Source organism: Aphis gossypii, chromosome 1 (genome assembly GCF_020184175.1).
Source record: "Aphis gossypii isolate Hap1 chromosome 1, ASM2018417v2, whole genome shotgun sequence".
Taxonomy (NCBI): domain Eukaryota; kingdom Metazoa; phylum Arthropoda; class Insecta; order Hemiptera; family Aphididae; genus Aphis; species Aphis gossypii.
Genome location: NC_065530.1, coordinates 22,179,461 through 22,194,987, shown reverse-complemented (window position 1 = coordinate 22,194,987; position 15,527 = coordinate 22,179,461). Strand labels below are relative to the sequence as shown.

The 15,527-nt window shown below is 24.3% G+C and overlaps 1 protein-coding gene across 3 annotated transcripts; it reads right to left on the bottom strand.

Moving 5' to 3' along the window:
* Nucleotides 1–1,294: 1,294 nt before the first annotated feature.
* LOC114126621 (nose resistant to fluoxetine protein 6-like) lies at nt 1,295–15,525 on the bottom strand. 3 transcript variants are annotated; one of them, XM_050198488.1, is made up of 13 exons: nt 15,060–15,525; nt 8,352–8,500; nt 6,733–6,959; nt 5,876–6,096; nt 5,418–5,503; nt 4,886–5,070; nt 4,619–4,779; nt 4,256–4,424; nt 4,008–4,201; nt 2,956–3,287; nt 2,680–2,807; nt 2,346–2,463; nt 1,299–1,649 (listed from the first exon to the last, which is right to left on the bottom strand). In XM_050198488.1, coding segments are annotated over exons 2-13 (1,902 nt in total). In that variant the 5' UTR covers nt 8,353–8,500; nt 15,060–15,525; the 3' UTR covers nt 1,299–1,569. The 3 variants fall into 3 exon arrangements, with proteins under 3 accessions (XP_050054444.1, XP_050054443.1, XP_050054445.1); XM_050198486.1 differs by lacking the exon at nt 15,060–15,525 and having other exon boundaries at nt 1,298–1,649; nt 8,352–9,047; XM_050198487.1 differs by lacking the exons at nt 2,346–2,463; nt 15,060–15,525 and having other exon boundaries at nt 1,295–1,649; nt 8,352–9,054.
* Between the last annotated feature and the right edge of the window lie 2 nt (nt 15,526–15,527).

Here is a 15,527-nt window from a genome sequence, read left to right as displayed (position 1 = left end):
TTTACCGTATATTATTAACCATAAATTGTTCTACTTGTTATTACCTAGTTGACATTTGATTTCTATGTAATAGAACACAGAATACAGATAATGGTAAAGATACGTGATTGAGATTATTTATAAACTATTATTTAACACATGAGTGTAAATTATAAATTTAGTTCATCAATTAATAGGTAATTATATTATCATAAATATTGACCAACGTATAAAATATAATTTAAAAATTAAAAATTAACTTTCTTCGATAACATAATAATAATAATATATTAAAAAAAACTTGTTTAAATTAAATATCTATATTATTTAGAATTCTAGGTAACCTGTTTTCAATAGCCTCATTAATTAATACATTATATAACAAGACTATTCCTTACAAGTTAATAAAAAAAACACTCGTAGATTAATGTAATACCTACTAATATATTTGTAATGTTAATAAAATAAAATTATAAGCACATAAGGTGATAAATTTATTTATAGATATTTTGTATAATAAGTTTTTTTTAAATGTATTTTTATTTTTATATTCAATTATCAAAGTAGTAGTTTATTAGTACATTATTAGATATATAATCACTATTTTTTATTGACATAATTTTTTCAATGGGTCAAATTTTTAAGAATATCTATTTGAAAACCACATAAAAATTATGGACGCTTGCAAATAATTTTATTAAAAATTTAAAAACTTTTTGATTTTTATATTATCATATTTAATGAATTACTAGATTTTATTTTAATTTTGAACTTATAACAAAATTCAGTATTTTACTCATAAGTAATAAACTCCTAACTATGAATAAAACGCCATTAGGGCTTAGGATCATAAGGATAAATACCTACATTGAGAGTTACACAACTCATCTAATCATCTTACTTCATTCACCTTGATGAATAGCATAACATCTTATTTTAAATTTTAAAATAACGAGAACTTACCTGAGAGCTTGAAGTTGTAGATCTTTTAAAATGTATGATATTTATAGTGGACAATTTGTACAAAATAATTACTATTAATTATTATTAAAATAATATGTATTTAAACTTACCCGCAGTTAAGAAATTTTATCATAATTTTTAGAAAAGAAAAAATTAATAATTTGTTTAACTTACATTCATAATGTGTGTATGTCTAATTTATAATTTAGGATTAGATTGTAATTTAAATTGAAAAATCAATAACTCATTTTATATAAATCATTAGTTCTAAAGACATTTATTTTAATGATTTGTATTTGAATAATCTTAAACTTATTAGTTATAATTAGTTACAAAAAAAATCGAGGAAACTAAAAATAGGTAGCAAAGCTTAAACAAGTGTATGTATTATAAAATTACAAATTGTATTAAAATAATAATAAACATTTATATTTAACTAAAATATAATATTATAAATGTTAAAAACTTAAAATTTTAGTTTTTTTAAAAGTATTTCTTACTTAATATACATTAATGAGTATACTATTTGTTTTAATAATAATAAAAAAAATAGTTAAGAACAATTAAAACATAAATAGGAAGAGTCTTTAGTTTGAACTTTAATGATATAATTTGAAATACATCACATTATCTAGAACGGAGTGTTCTAAGAGTTATCTTCCTGGGAACTGTTGAATCTGTCATTTTTTTACTTTTAAAAATTATTTCTGAAAACAAAAATTTTTATTATAATTGAACTATATGTATTATGTAGCTATAGTAAACTTATTTACCTAAAATAATTATATATATATAATAATCTAATAACTAAAAATAAAATTAGGTATAAATTGAAATACCTATTTATAATTATTAATTAGTCATAATTACACATGGTTATAAATTATAATATATTTAGATTAGTGGAACCATTTTACCCAAATAGTAAAAACGATATGACAGTAAGTTATCTATAGACTAAGTACACTATTAATTTGTTTCAAAATTGTCAACATTGTAAGAGACGAAATGGCACTTGTATCCAATTGTATTTTACTTGTTTCTGATGCTCTTATACATACTAATATAGTATAACAGTATTAACGAAAAATAATTAAAAATAAAGACGATTCTACTCTTAAAATATTAACCCTGAAAATGATGCCTAATGGATTAATAATAATAAATAATGATAATGATTTGTACTAGCTGACTTGGCAAAGTTTTTTTTTTTAGAGTGATTCAGAGTATTTTGTCGTAATTTTTATGTACAAAGATAATATGGTTCATATTAGTAGGTACTTACTTTATACTATGCTATATACTGTAAGAAATTTACAAAAAATGATATGCATATTTTAACATGTGTTAATTAGGTAATTAAATAACTACGTAGATAATAGTTTTAAAATGCATTATTTTACTTGGGCTGATGGTGATAACCAATTGTTTTAATAGTATATCGAATGGTGATTCAATTAGAGTATACAACAAAAACGCAAGTATGAATCCAAATACGGTATCTCCAATTGCTAACCATAACTATAAAATATACAATTATAAATTGGTATTTGGTAAGTTTAAGAATCATTTATTTTCTGTACAAACAATCGTTACTAATTAGTTATTAGTTATTACTTATTACTTATTACTAATTGTAATAATTGTATACGCATAACTAATACATTAAGCATACATAAATACGTAATATTAACAATTTAATAATGGACCATTTTATTTAGACACTTCATTTCTTACCAAAAGGCTATCATTGTAATATGTCGGTGATTTCATTGATGCTACTTGAATTAATTGCATTGACAGCCCTCCCAAATATGCTCCATACGTTAATTTACTTAATGGTATAAATATTCGTAGCCACAAACCTATAATATTTTTAATTAAACTTATATCGTTAAATGTTTCCATATGTATTTCTTTAACTACGAATAATTCAATATTTTTTTTAATTAATACGAATTTAAAATGGACCCAGGAAAATGGGATCTTTTAAATTATTTTTAAAAAATTTACCTTTAAAAAATCCATTTATAGCACATATTATTATAAACATGGACACAATAGTAGCAAACACCATTCGGTACATAAACGTGTATATAACGCTTAGCCATAAATTGTATTCTTGGACATAAAACACTTGAATAGTCATTAGAAATAACGGGTAAATTATAATGAGTATTGTTATCAAAGTTTTCGAATACGGAAAACGAAACTTCGGTTTATCAAGCTTCAAGTATCGGTAAACGTACGCTGCAAATATACCCACAAAATACGGCGTCGATCTTGTATGACTAGGCACATATAGCGCAGTATAACTTTTGTGTTCAGGTAGATAGTTTAAGATCCTGTAAAATTACAAAAATACAATATTATGTAGAACACAAATTTAAGTAAATAATGAAGATGCATTAAGTCATAAGTCAGCTTTTCAATAGAACGTGTTAATATATTCATAAATTATTTTTAAGAAAAATATGAATTTTTGTACAAAATAATTGGTTATATATTAAAATAATATGTTTTGTTTTTTCAATAATGCGATCCACGAATAACTTTCTTATAGAAATTCAATGGTTTTAAGCAAACAATTAAATGAATTAATAGTGTAACCATAAGAATAATGGCATCACGTTAATGCGTTGATCAATAAAAAATTATAGTGTAATCATTTGCAATTTTTCTATTCAACTAAACAAATTATGAAGGTAGTTAAACAGATCTAGTCACATTTTAGAAAATACGTTTACCTGGTAAGCACCCAATTATAAGAAATAACAATTGTTAAAATATCGGAATAAGAAAATATAAAAATTCATTATTTTACAATTATACTTATAAATCTATAAAAGTTATTAACTAAGCTATTATAGCTATTGAGAAGGTCTTAAATTAGGCAACTAGTTAAACATTTTAATTTCGCTGTCTAAAAAAGTAAAATTATTAGTCATGTAAGAGGTATTTATATTGCAAACAAATCAATTAATTAATTTTAAAAATATTAATTTTATATATTTAATTTTCTAATATATAGGTAAACAACGATGAAATAATATGCGATTACTTACGAAATATAACTCAAAAATGTCGGATAAAACTGATGAGTATATACGACACAAGCAGGAATTAAACACGAAAAAAATATCGTAGCCCACATTAAGTAGACTCCATACCTTTGATACTTCCACACGAAATAAACAAGTATAATACCGACGATGAAGAATTGCATGTCACATGCCAAATACCACGATTGAATAATGCACTGGAAATTGTTAGGTCTTCAAAACGTCTTGTTTTTAAAAAAAATAAAACTTACTGGACGGTCAGCATCAACATAGTTATTTACGAATAAAAGATTGCTCCACCAATTATTTTGACAGTTATCTGATTCTTGAATAGCAATTTTTTTCCATAATGGACCATCAGCCAAGTGTAATAAGACAAATGTATGAAACGCTATCATTAAACCATATACAGGCATTAATCTGAAATATGTTAGTAAGTATAAGTATTTCGGTAGCAAGCAGTATGCATCCATAATTATAATTTACAAACACACTAGATTTGTAAACAAGTTTCAATTGTAAATATCTACTACGGATTTAAGAGACCTAGTATTATACTCATTCGATAGGCAATAACACTATTGTAGTAATTTTATAATGTATCTTAGTCTTACCTTAACCATCTCCATAGCAAGAGTAATGGAACGTTTATGATTTTTGTGTTGACTAGCTCATCATAAAGAAAATAAAATGTAAGGAAACCACTGATAACGAAAAAGAAATCGACAACCAATGATCCGTTGCGAATCATAACATACATTAAATGTAAGGCTATCTAGAAAAATCCAATTTTCAATAATTTAATAAACAGCTTAACGTAGGTATAAGTTTATGGTAGATACTTATGTATATTATATAAAAATATAAATATAAATATATACCTCGTCCAGATTTTTAGGATTTTGTAGTGGCTGACCAGTACTATACAACATTCTTTGTCCAATTATGATCAAGACGCATGCATGAGTCTTTAAAATGTCAATACAAGATAAATTTTCGGTTTTATTGCTGGCCAAAAATAAACGTTTTACATTAGCCGGAAATGAGAATGCCATGAAAAATGATTCTAAAAATATTATTTAAATAATCAATGCTAAAATATTATATTACATATATCATATATTGTACACGTTAACAAGGGTGTCCTTAAGGAGGACTAGGGGGCATGTCTCCCTGGCTTTTCAGTCATATTATCCATAAAATATTATAATTTTTATTAAATACATACATTACATTATATTATAAATTGGTCTAGTTATTTACGTTTGTATGAACAAAATATAACAAACTTTTTAACAAAGGGTAGTAAATAAGTTTCATTAAATAATACGATGTCTCCTTTGGATTTTCAAAGATGGACCTTGCATATTAACCATAATTATTTTTTTTAATTTCATATTATACGTTACTCACTGTAATTATATTGATTTCCTTCCTCTTTGTATACGTCACATAATGATCCGATGATTGTCAATAATAAAATAATTAACAGGATTCCCCTATAAAATAAATAAATATTGTAGGTATAAGTTTTTTATAAAAAATAAATTATTTTATAACTTCATCATATTTGAATTATTTCAATTTTGTTACATTTCAGAGGAATTTAATATCAATATCAGTATTATATTTTGATTAATTTTATTATTATTTATACATTGTAATATGAGTAACATATTGTAAAATAAATTGATTTGAATTAACTTTATAGTATTTGAAGATGTTAAGTAAAAAATGATATTTTTATTTTTGGATATGGTTATGCAATTTTAAAAGTAGCATTCCATAAGAAAATTAAATTAGAATTCCTACAATCTAATATTCTAAAATGTACATTAAATTATGAATTTACAATATTTAATATATTTTACCAAAATATTCGATATCCCAATAACTTTGGTGGTTGGAGCTCCTGTTGAGTAGTACAATGAACTGAATTCACAGTAACAGTGGTCGTAAGTTGGTGCTTATGAAATGCAGAAATTATTTTTGGTGATAATGTTGTCTGCAAATCTAAATGTGAACATGACGAAGGTATACAGAGTGCTGTATTTATTTCGTTGCGTTGTATTTTAATTAAACCGGAATCATTCTAAATAACATATTATTATAAACATAATAACTAAATAACTAATAATATAATTAGGTAATGAAAAACTAATACTATAATTGTTAAAAGTTATCTAAGTTTATTCAAAAATGGCTAATAACAGACTTAATGATTAAATTAAAGATATCATACATATTAATTCAAAAAAAAATTAATTATTATAGTTTTAAGTAGAATGGTTTTGATTTGTAAAATAATTTTCATCATATTTTAGCATTGAAGTTATAGGTACGTGTTGTGTTTGAAAAAATTGGTGTACAATGGACAATGGTATAATTTTTATAATTATTATCGTACCATTTACGTATAGCTAAATGGTTTTAATAGAATTTATAATGTAGATATATTGATATTTGCATGAGAAAAACTGACATTACAAGTAATATTATTTTAGCGATTCAGGTATTCATAATCTATATAATTTGCAGATTTCATTACATAAATACAGAAATTACAAAAATTATTTGTTGTTCACTAAAATTATATGCCTAATATATAATAATTATATTTTATTATATAATTATCACATTATAATATATAAATAGTATAAATTAGATATCATATTTTATTTATTTCAGCCTTCAAGAATACTGTCGATTGAATAACATATTAACTAACCTTTGTAGATTCCCACACAGAATCTGTTGGATTTATATTAGAAGGTGTTATGTTGTAATAATGTGGATACAGTTTGGTAGTGGGTAAAAAATGAATGCTTATAATACAATATTGAGTACTTAAATCCAAACCAGTAGTAATAGTTTTTAAACATTCATCAAAATTTCCAAAGTCATAAGATCTCCCAGCTAAGATCCCCGTAGGAAATTTAGAAGATGCGTCATACACTGAAAATAGAAATATTTGTTTTTAAATTTAATTTTGAATAATGTACAAAATAAAACAAAATAAAACGATAAATAAATTTAAATGAATAATAGACAGTTTAACAATAATAAAATTACAATAGTTCTTATTAATCGTGGTAGAAACCTAAGGAGGGGAGGATATTATCTTAAATTCAAATTCTTTCAAACAGGTGACGGAATCAGGCTTTTAGGCTGCTACTCTAGATTATAAAGTAGGTACCATACATTTTTTTAAGGGTGGGAGGTACACATTTTTAAAGAATAAAACAAATTAAGTATGTGATTAAAAAACTAAATATATTGATTCATAAACTTAAAAATTAAACAATGTGTTGAATACATTTAATATAACTAATATAATTTTAAATATTATACAATATCAATCATACAATCTGTGGTTTGCACCTTAAGAATTTTAAATTCTGTTAATCAATGGGAAGGGAGAGTTAGACCCGGACTCCCCTCCATGGGTACGCCCCTAGTAGGTACTGTATGAAAAAATAATTATCATAGATACATAATATTTTCATTCTTTGTTGAATAAATGTTGGTTATCAACATTCAACATAATTATATACAAATCAATACACTCATTGGAATAACTCATTACATGATTAAAAAAATGTTGCTAAAAAAATTAAAAATTGTTTCGCTATTTTAATATAGTTTTACTTCGATTAATATTCAACTCCATATTATCTAATAATATTTGCAATTGTATAAACAACTTCTTATTCGTAATACCTACTGTGAATACTTAACGATATCTTGCTATAATACGGAGAATATATAAAATTTATAATATTATTCAAACCGTCTCGTTCAATAAAAATAATCCAATACTATGTCACTTACACATTTCATTATTTAAATTATCTTTTCTCCCTCCATTTAATATACTATCTAGATGTATAATAATTTATTCAAACGCTTTATACAAGTACCTGGTGATTAGGACAATATACAAATTATTGGCCCAGACTTAATTTGCCAGAATTACAATATTTTAATTTTGCATTAATATATAACATATATATTGTTATATAGGTGAGACTCTGCGTGCTTAGACTCACAATTATCTCGGGACCAATGAATAATGAGCGCACAAACTCAGTGTTGAATAATATTAATAATATTATAAAAAAAAAGAGCAATGAGTAGGTTAGGTTAGGAGTAAACTTCAAATTGAAAAATTACATCAATGATTTCTATCAATTATTATTATTTCTTGAAAGATATAGGTGTTTATAAAAATACGTATTGTTATATTTACTATTTTTTTTTTGTCTGTTTGCTTCATATTTTATTTTCATTTGTAAAATGTAAATTATTCATTCATTGCACAATGTATAAAATTATAATCAAACTCACTTTGAGTTGCCCATAGTTTAAGGTCTTTCAACCCTTGTCGATACTCCAATCCATGACGTTTGCAAGCTATCCCTCCGTCAGGTGTGTATTCATCCAAGGTATTGGACAAAATTTTCGTAACCCATAGCTGTGATTGAAAATTTGATTGACTGGAAACGGTCAACACAGATGTCATAAAAAATATCACCAACATAATATTATTGTACGTCATTTTGTATCGCACACACGATGTCCATACGGTAAGTACTCATACTGGACTCATCAATAACTGTGCATTTAGTACAAAACAATACAATTGCATAATATAGTCAAGGAAAACGGCATTGCACACAGTCGAGTTTAACGGAATTTTCCAATAAAAATGCCCTCACTATTTCATAATGTTTTTTTTTTACGGTCAAAGCTTAACGGTTTACTATTATTATGTATACTTGTATTGATATAACGTTTCAATCGATTTTTAATTTTTATATAGTGATGTTGTTGAATTTTTTTTATATTACATAAAAAAGAAATAGATTCCGGAAGATATATTGAGAAAATAACTAAAGTCTACTATACTCTATAACTTAGTATAGTTTGTTAATTTAAATTTAAAATAATAGTACCAAAGTAAGTGTATAAGATAAATATGTACAGACATGACGTAGATAATAAAATTACTATTTTAAGGTACACTAAAGGTACGTAATTTCTATAGTTAATGTCTAATGGTTGAGGTAATATATACCTAACTACTAGATACATAATTTGAGTTTTGTATTTTTGATATTGATAAATAGCTTAGGAAACTAATTTCAGCGTAATATTAATTCTTGTTTAAGTTTCTTTAACTAAATAAAATAAAAATATTATAATAAATCTAAAAATAAATGTCTTATAAAATATAATGTTGCACATTCTAACCAGTTTTAACAGTCATAAGTCATAACTAAAGAGCATAAGATGAAGTTCCGGTTATATGGCAATGAACAAAATAAATTCAGTGCACGTAATTGCAAAAAGCAAACATTCACAATTATAAAATATAATTTTTGAGCTCTTAAATCATGTAAACAAATAAATTCACGTCACTCCATAGACGATTATGAATTTATTTAAACAGTATAATTATTACTAACAAAAATGTAGTATTACATTATGGTTACAAGTAAAACAATTATTTTTATCAACTAAATTATTATATTTTTAAAATATATTTTTTAAACATGTTATCAACTATTACAAAATATATGCATTACTATTACACCAGAATAAATCACGTCAGCTTTAAACACTCTAGTTCCTCCAGTAAAAAAATTCTTCCCTCTGGAAACATGTCTTTTTATTATTTTTTCATTATACATCACATTCACTTATTGTTCTGGTCTGATCAGTGCTTGATGACTTGGAAGCACACAGTTCCCCTCATTTACAAATATATTTTATGAGTATCCTTTCTAGTTATATCTTAATCAATAAGAGTAATAAGACATTTCAATATTTAAGTAGGTATGCTCGTTTTTTTTCACTTTGCATCCCCTTTTAATTCGTTTCCAGAAAATAACTGATTCTGTTATAATATCTGTAAAAGATAACATGATAATAAAAAAATAAAGTTAAAACTCAAGCATTTCTTATAACATAGAAAAGTTAATAAAATGTATAAATTAATAATTTAACTATAGACACGTATAGATAATTAACAATAAGTCAATGAACTTTAATATGAAATTATATAAATTATTGAGCTAATAAATAACAAATAGCCAGCGGTGATTGTTTTAATCGTTATTAAAATCATATGAATGCAACAAAACCAGTTTATAATGTAGGCCCTCTGACTTACAAAAATTTACTCTAATATTTACAAATAGTCTTAAATATATAACTAAATATTACTTAAATACATTACTTTAGGTTGAGCTTTTTTGAAAAAATTAAAACTTATAAAACTCATGATTAATAAAATAATATTTTTAAGCGTCATCACATATTTTAATGTATAATATATACCTACTTATTTTCGTATAAACATTATTAATGCATATCATACACTATGATTATGACTTTTAATTGTTAATATTATCTACTTGACTATTTATTTTTCACGCATATTAAACAAATCAAAAAGATTTAATACATAATACATTTTGTATATAATATATTATAACATAAGGTAGGTATACATGTCATCTCTAATTGTGAGAAAATTATACTGTTTAAATATTTCAAATGCACATTTTCCTAAAAATTGTATTACAATTTTAAAATATAATATGTTATAATATAAATAATATAATATCTTATTACAAATAAAATTATTTATTTATCAAACTATAAATTATATTATAAAATAAACATAATAATAACAGGTGTATATTATCGTGTTTAAAAATTACAGAGTATAGAACTTTATAACGTTATACATTATAACAAGCAACAAATAAATTAAACCAAAATGTACATTATTTATTATTTAATTATAGTTTACTGAAAACAAATGTGTAATACTCGTATTTGATATTTCACTTGCTCGCAAGTCGTAGGAAGATGATTGCAATCAAAAAACTAGTCATTGCAAAATATATTTGAATGAATTTATATATCACTCACTATACATGTACATTGTACATTTACTCATAGTATGTACCTACTCAATAATAACTAACCATGTGCATTGAAGGATAAATAGCGATAATTTATACTAGCCATAATTACTAATTAGTATTTTAAATAATATTTATTTAATAAATAACCAAAACTTTAATAAAATAAGTTTATTATTATAACTGACAAGGTTTTTAGCGACAATAGTAGTATTGGTTAAATTAAAAAATCATTTCAATGATTTCTCTTATTCCCAAATATCGAGGCAAATAGCAAATATCTTAATAGGTACTTTGCATATTCGTCAAATTCTGTTTTTATCTATGTATATAGAGCGATTTTCCGATACTTACTTCTCTCCATCGTTAGTTGTTACATTTAATAATTGATCTATTAAAATTATAATTTTTGAAATTTGTATGTATTGATTTTTACATTTTTGTTTAAATAATTTCAAACATAATAAAGGGCAACTATTGATTAGAAAAAAATTTGAACTATCACATGGTTTTCATAGATAGTAAAAAATCTTATCATTTAAAATATAGACTTTTAGTATTTTTGAAAAATCCAAAACTGAGAAATCAGGGTGAGCATGCTTGGTATACCACTCTGTATACAGTCTAAGATGAACAACATTTTACGATACCGCAGATGTATTTCGACAGCATATTACGTCGTAGACTCATAGTTGAGTTATTAATCATATACCTAGTATGTTTTAAGATTATATAGGTATATAGGTACTGAAGTAACCAATAATTAATGCTGCCCAAGTTAAATGATAATTTAAATCGATGCAAATAAGATATTCAGAGCACCTTGTAAAAATTAAATGCACAAACATTCCGATCGAGATGATGAACGGGCGCGTACCATATAATATTATAGTCTCCTTGGGAGCTCCGACCAGGCAAACTGTATCAGGTATCCCTATCGTGTACTTGACACGGTTATAGTCAAAGATATTTTTATTGTTTACGCTATCCTTCATACGTTTACTTCTGAAAGGTCATAACTATTGAAAGACTACGTTACACTATTGATATTAGAGTTATATATTATATTATATAGTCATAATATGCATATTATGTGCCATGAGCCGAAAGATATTGTATATATAATATCAGGTAATCAAAAATATATTAAATTAACGTCAATTGCACCAGTTTTACTTGAATTTATAACCACTAAACTATTATAAAATATTAAAATGCAAACTAGTAGTTTAGATTTACAAGCCATGATTAATGGAAAGATATAATCTTATAACACTTTAACTAGGTAAAACAAAATATTTACTAATAATATTAGTATAACATTTCCTGCTTTACAATTTATTACTTATATTATATTTTAATAGGTATGAAAAATGAAATATATTAAAATATATCTATATAATAGATATATAGATTTTATATTTTAATTAGATTAAACAATAATATTATTAAAAAAATATCCTATCATATGGAAAGGGAAGTATAACAAAAAGTATACTTTTATGGTCGCGTGTGGATAACAATAAAAAATACCACTTGTATTTAAAAAAACTCTTAATTTAACTAAAAATATCAACAATAATTTATTACAAAAACGTTTTTCATTCAGACAAGCTTACTCTGGTCGTTAACTATTGTGAACAAAATGTTGTGGCACGTTCGCAATTAATAATAACGCTTAAGAGTAGAATCGTGATCCAGTTGCACACGTTAACGACAAATAGTTTAAAAGTTAAATAATAATAAAAAAATTAATAAATGTTTTTTTTTTTGATTATGACAGTGGTTTATTTTATAATTCGAATGTACTTTTACCAAACATAATAGAAGGTATGTACATAAAAGGACAACGCATGTTTTTAAATTATAGTTCATATTATTAATAAAAGATTGACAATAAACTAACAAAAAATCAATAAGTTATTTTTTTTATAAATCTCTTTACAAAATAGTTTAACATTTAAAAAATATTTGAATGGATTTTAAAATAAATATTTATAGGTAGATGGATACTATTTAAATATTCTGAAGATTTCATTAGATGATAGGTGTAGACCGTATTACATGCGCACTTACGTTGTTGAAACCACATATAGGCCTGATGTATTCATTTTTAGGAACAAATTAGGAAACCAAATTTAAACTCGACAATTAATTTTAAAATAAAAAATAGAGCTCAATTATGTTCATTCACATAAAGAAAAGTTTAAAAAAAATCATACATAATACCAGCTGTTATATGCCATATTCAGTTTATAAAAATTATGACTACAACGTATTGATTTTGTTTTAGACGAATGTTTTAAATGAAATAAAATAACATACAACATTATTATTAAGTGGATTCTTAGAAGATAATAGGGTAAAAAATATATTGATTTTGTGCTGTTTTGTATGTGTGAAAAAATGTTAATTGTGTATTAAATATTTTTTTTTAATTAGGTTTTTATACACGTAAAGTTTATAAACATATAGATCAGTGGTTCTTAACCTTTTTCGAATGACGGAACACTTAACATTTTATGAGGTATTCGCGGAACTAAGCCGTAAAATAAAACACAGTAATTATAATATTAATTTTTTAATTATTTAATATATTGTTTATTGTTTAATAAATGTATAGCATAAAACAGTTTGCAAATATGTTAGTAAAACGTCTTACTTATATTATTGTTTTTTGTTTTGAAAGTCAAAATGTTAAGAGAATGAAAATAGAAATACTAAATAAATTTTTTTTCACTGATTTTAAAATTTTGTCGGAATACTTATATTAGGTCCGCGGAACACCGGTTAAGAACCACTGATATAGATACTATTATTAATTAAAAAAATATATTATATTACCTAACTTGATTTGTTTATATTTAAATAAGTCAATGAATATTCATTTTTACTCATTTCATTTTAGACCTCATTTATAAATATTATTATATTCATTATTTATTATTATAAATATTAACCTATTTTAATCAATAATAACTTTAAAAATTATGTAAATTAAAAAAAAAATTGGTATGACCTTAAGAAAATTATTTATTTATTGACTATTTGACGGTAAGGCGAGAATTCATTCATTAGTCAAGGTAATTTAAACTCAATTAATATCATTTATAATAAAACCACATAATGAACTTGCATTAACAAATTTATATGCGATTATTATTATTTGTTTTCTATCATAATATAGTCCTGGAGTCAGGGCATTTTAAACTTGTCTAAGATAGGGATATATAATTATCTATAAGCAAAAATCAATCTCTGATAGCCGATAGCAACTATAACACTGCAGTCATTGAAAAAATACTCTTGATAAGTACCTTCATTAAAATTAACTAGCTATTTGCATTATATTACAGTCATAAAATAGATTCAAAATACATTATTTTTTACTTTGTGGGTATGGCAGAATATCTTTGTCATGTATTAGTATTCAGCTTTTAAATTATAAACGTATAAGTTCATAAATAAAATAAATTATAAATAATAATATATAATACGTTCTTCTATTGTTGTTTGTAATTTATCATTAGACTATAAAATATGTTTATTTAACAATTTAAATTTTAAAGCTTAAAACTGATATTTAATTTTATAAGTCAATACTTAACTATTTGTGGTATAAAAGCCATGTATATATACAAATATTAAATTATATAACTTGCGTCTTGCGTCTAGATTTTTATCTAAGTTCACATTCATCTACACTTGACTTGGAATAATTCTAATTAAATATTATGAACTTTTCTTAATGGTTGAGTGAAATTTTGAAATAGTTAATTATTTTTTCTATATACTTGCATATTTGAATAAAAACTAATACAAGTTATATATTTCTAGATAATTACAAAAAAATTACATTATTTATAAACATTATATAAAATAATTACAATTTTGCTCAAAGTTTGATTATAACTGAAATATTAAGCTATTTTTATCCATAAATAATTCAACCGTCGGCTAGACACAGTATTATTATTTTCTAAATATTTTATACAAAGTTAAATTAATTTTATTGTATGGTTATGTCTAGAGTTTTAATTTTTTACGTTCAATTAATAAAATATAATCGAAAATACTTTATATGATTAAATTATAAATTAAATTTTTGAAAACAGTATACCTTCTTTCAAATGTTTCTTATATTATTATATAACGTGTATCTTCTACAACGCGTTTTACTCAAAAATCCATAACATTTCTGTTCTTATATCGTCGTTATCTCGCTTTCAGACCTGTGAATCATGAAAGCATTGGATTTGCATACACAGAACGCCGCGCCGCCGGTGGGCTAACGAGGATAACAGGACAGTATAGTCTAGTACGATGTCGAAGTTAAAGAAGACTATTCACGTGCGCGAATCGTATATTACTAACGGGTCGTCTTTTTATGGTAAAAACGAATTAATCAATGATGTATTCGATGTAATGTGAAACCTAAATTTTAACGGTGAAATGTAGGTATAAGATTGTGATTGACGGCGGCGGCGAAGACGACGTCGACCGAACGCTGTCAACCCGTATTATAGTGGTTCTGAATCCTGTCGACCTTGCATCGTCCAAATTCACAAGCACAAAATAATGATAATAT

Excerpts from the sequence above, each read along its gene's own strand:
- LOC114126621 (XM_050198486.1), bottom strand. The coding sequence starts at position 8,562 with ATGACGTACAATAATATTATGTTGGTGATATTTTTTATGACATCTGTG. Across the intron at positions 5,504-5,875 it reads TTGGGATATCGAATATTTTG|GGGAATCCTGTTAATTATTT; the intron begins GTAAAATATATT and ends TTTATTTTATAG. Across the intron at positions 3,288-4,007 it reads ACATTTTTGAGTTATATTTC|GATCTTAAACTATCTACCTG; the intron begins GTAAGTAATCGC and ends GTAATTTTACAG.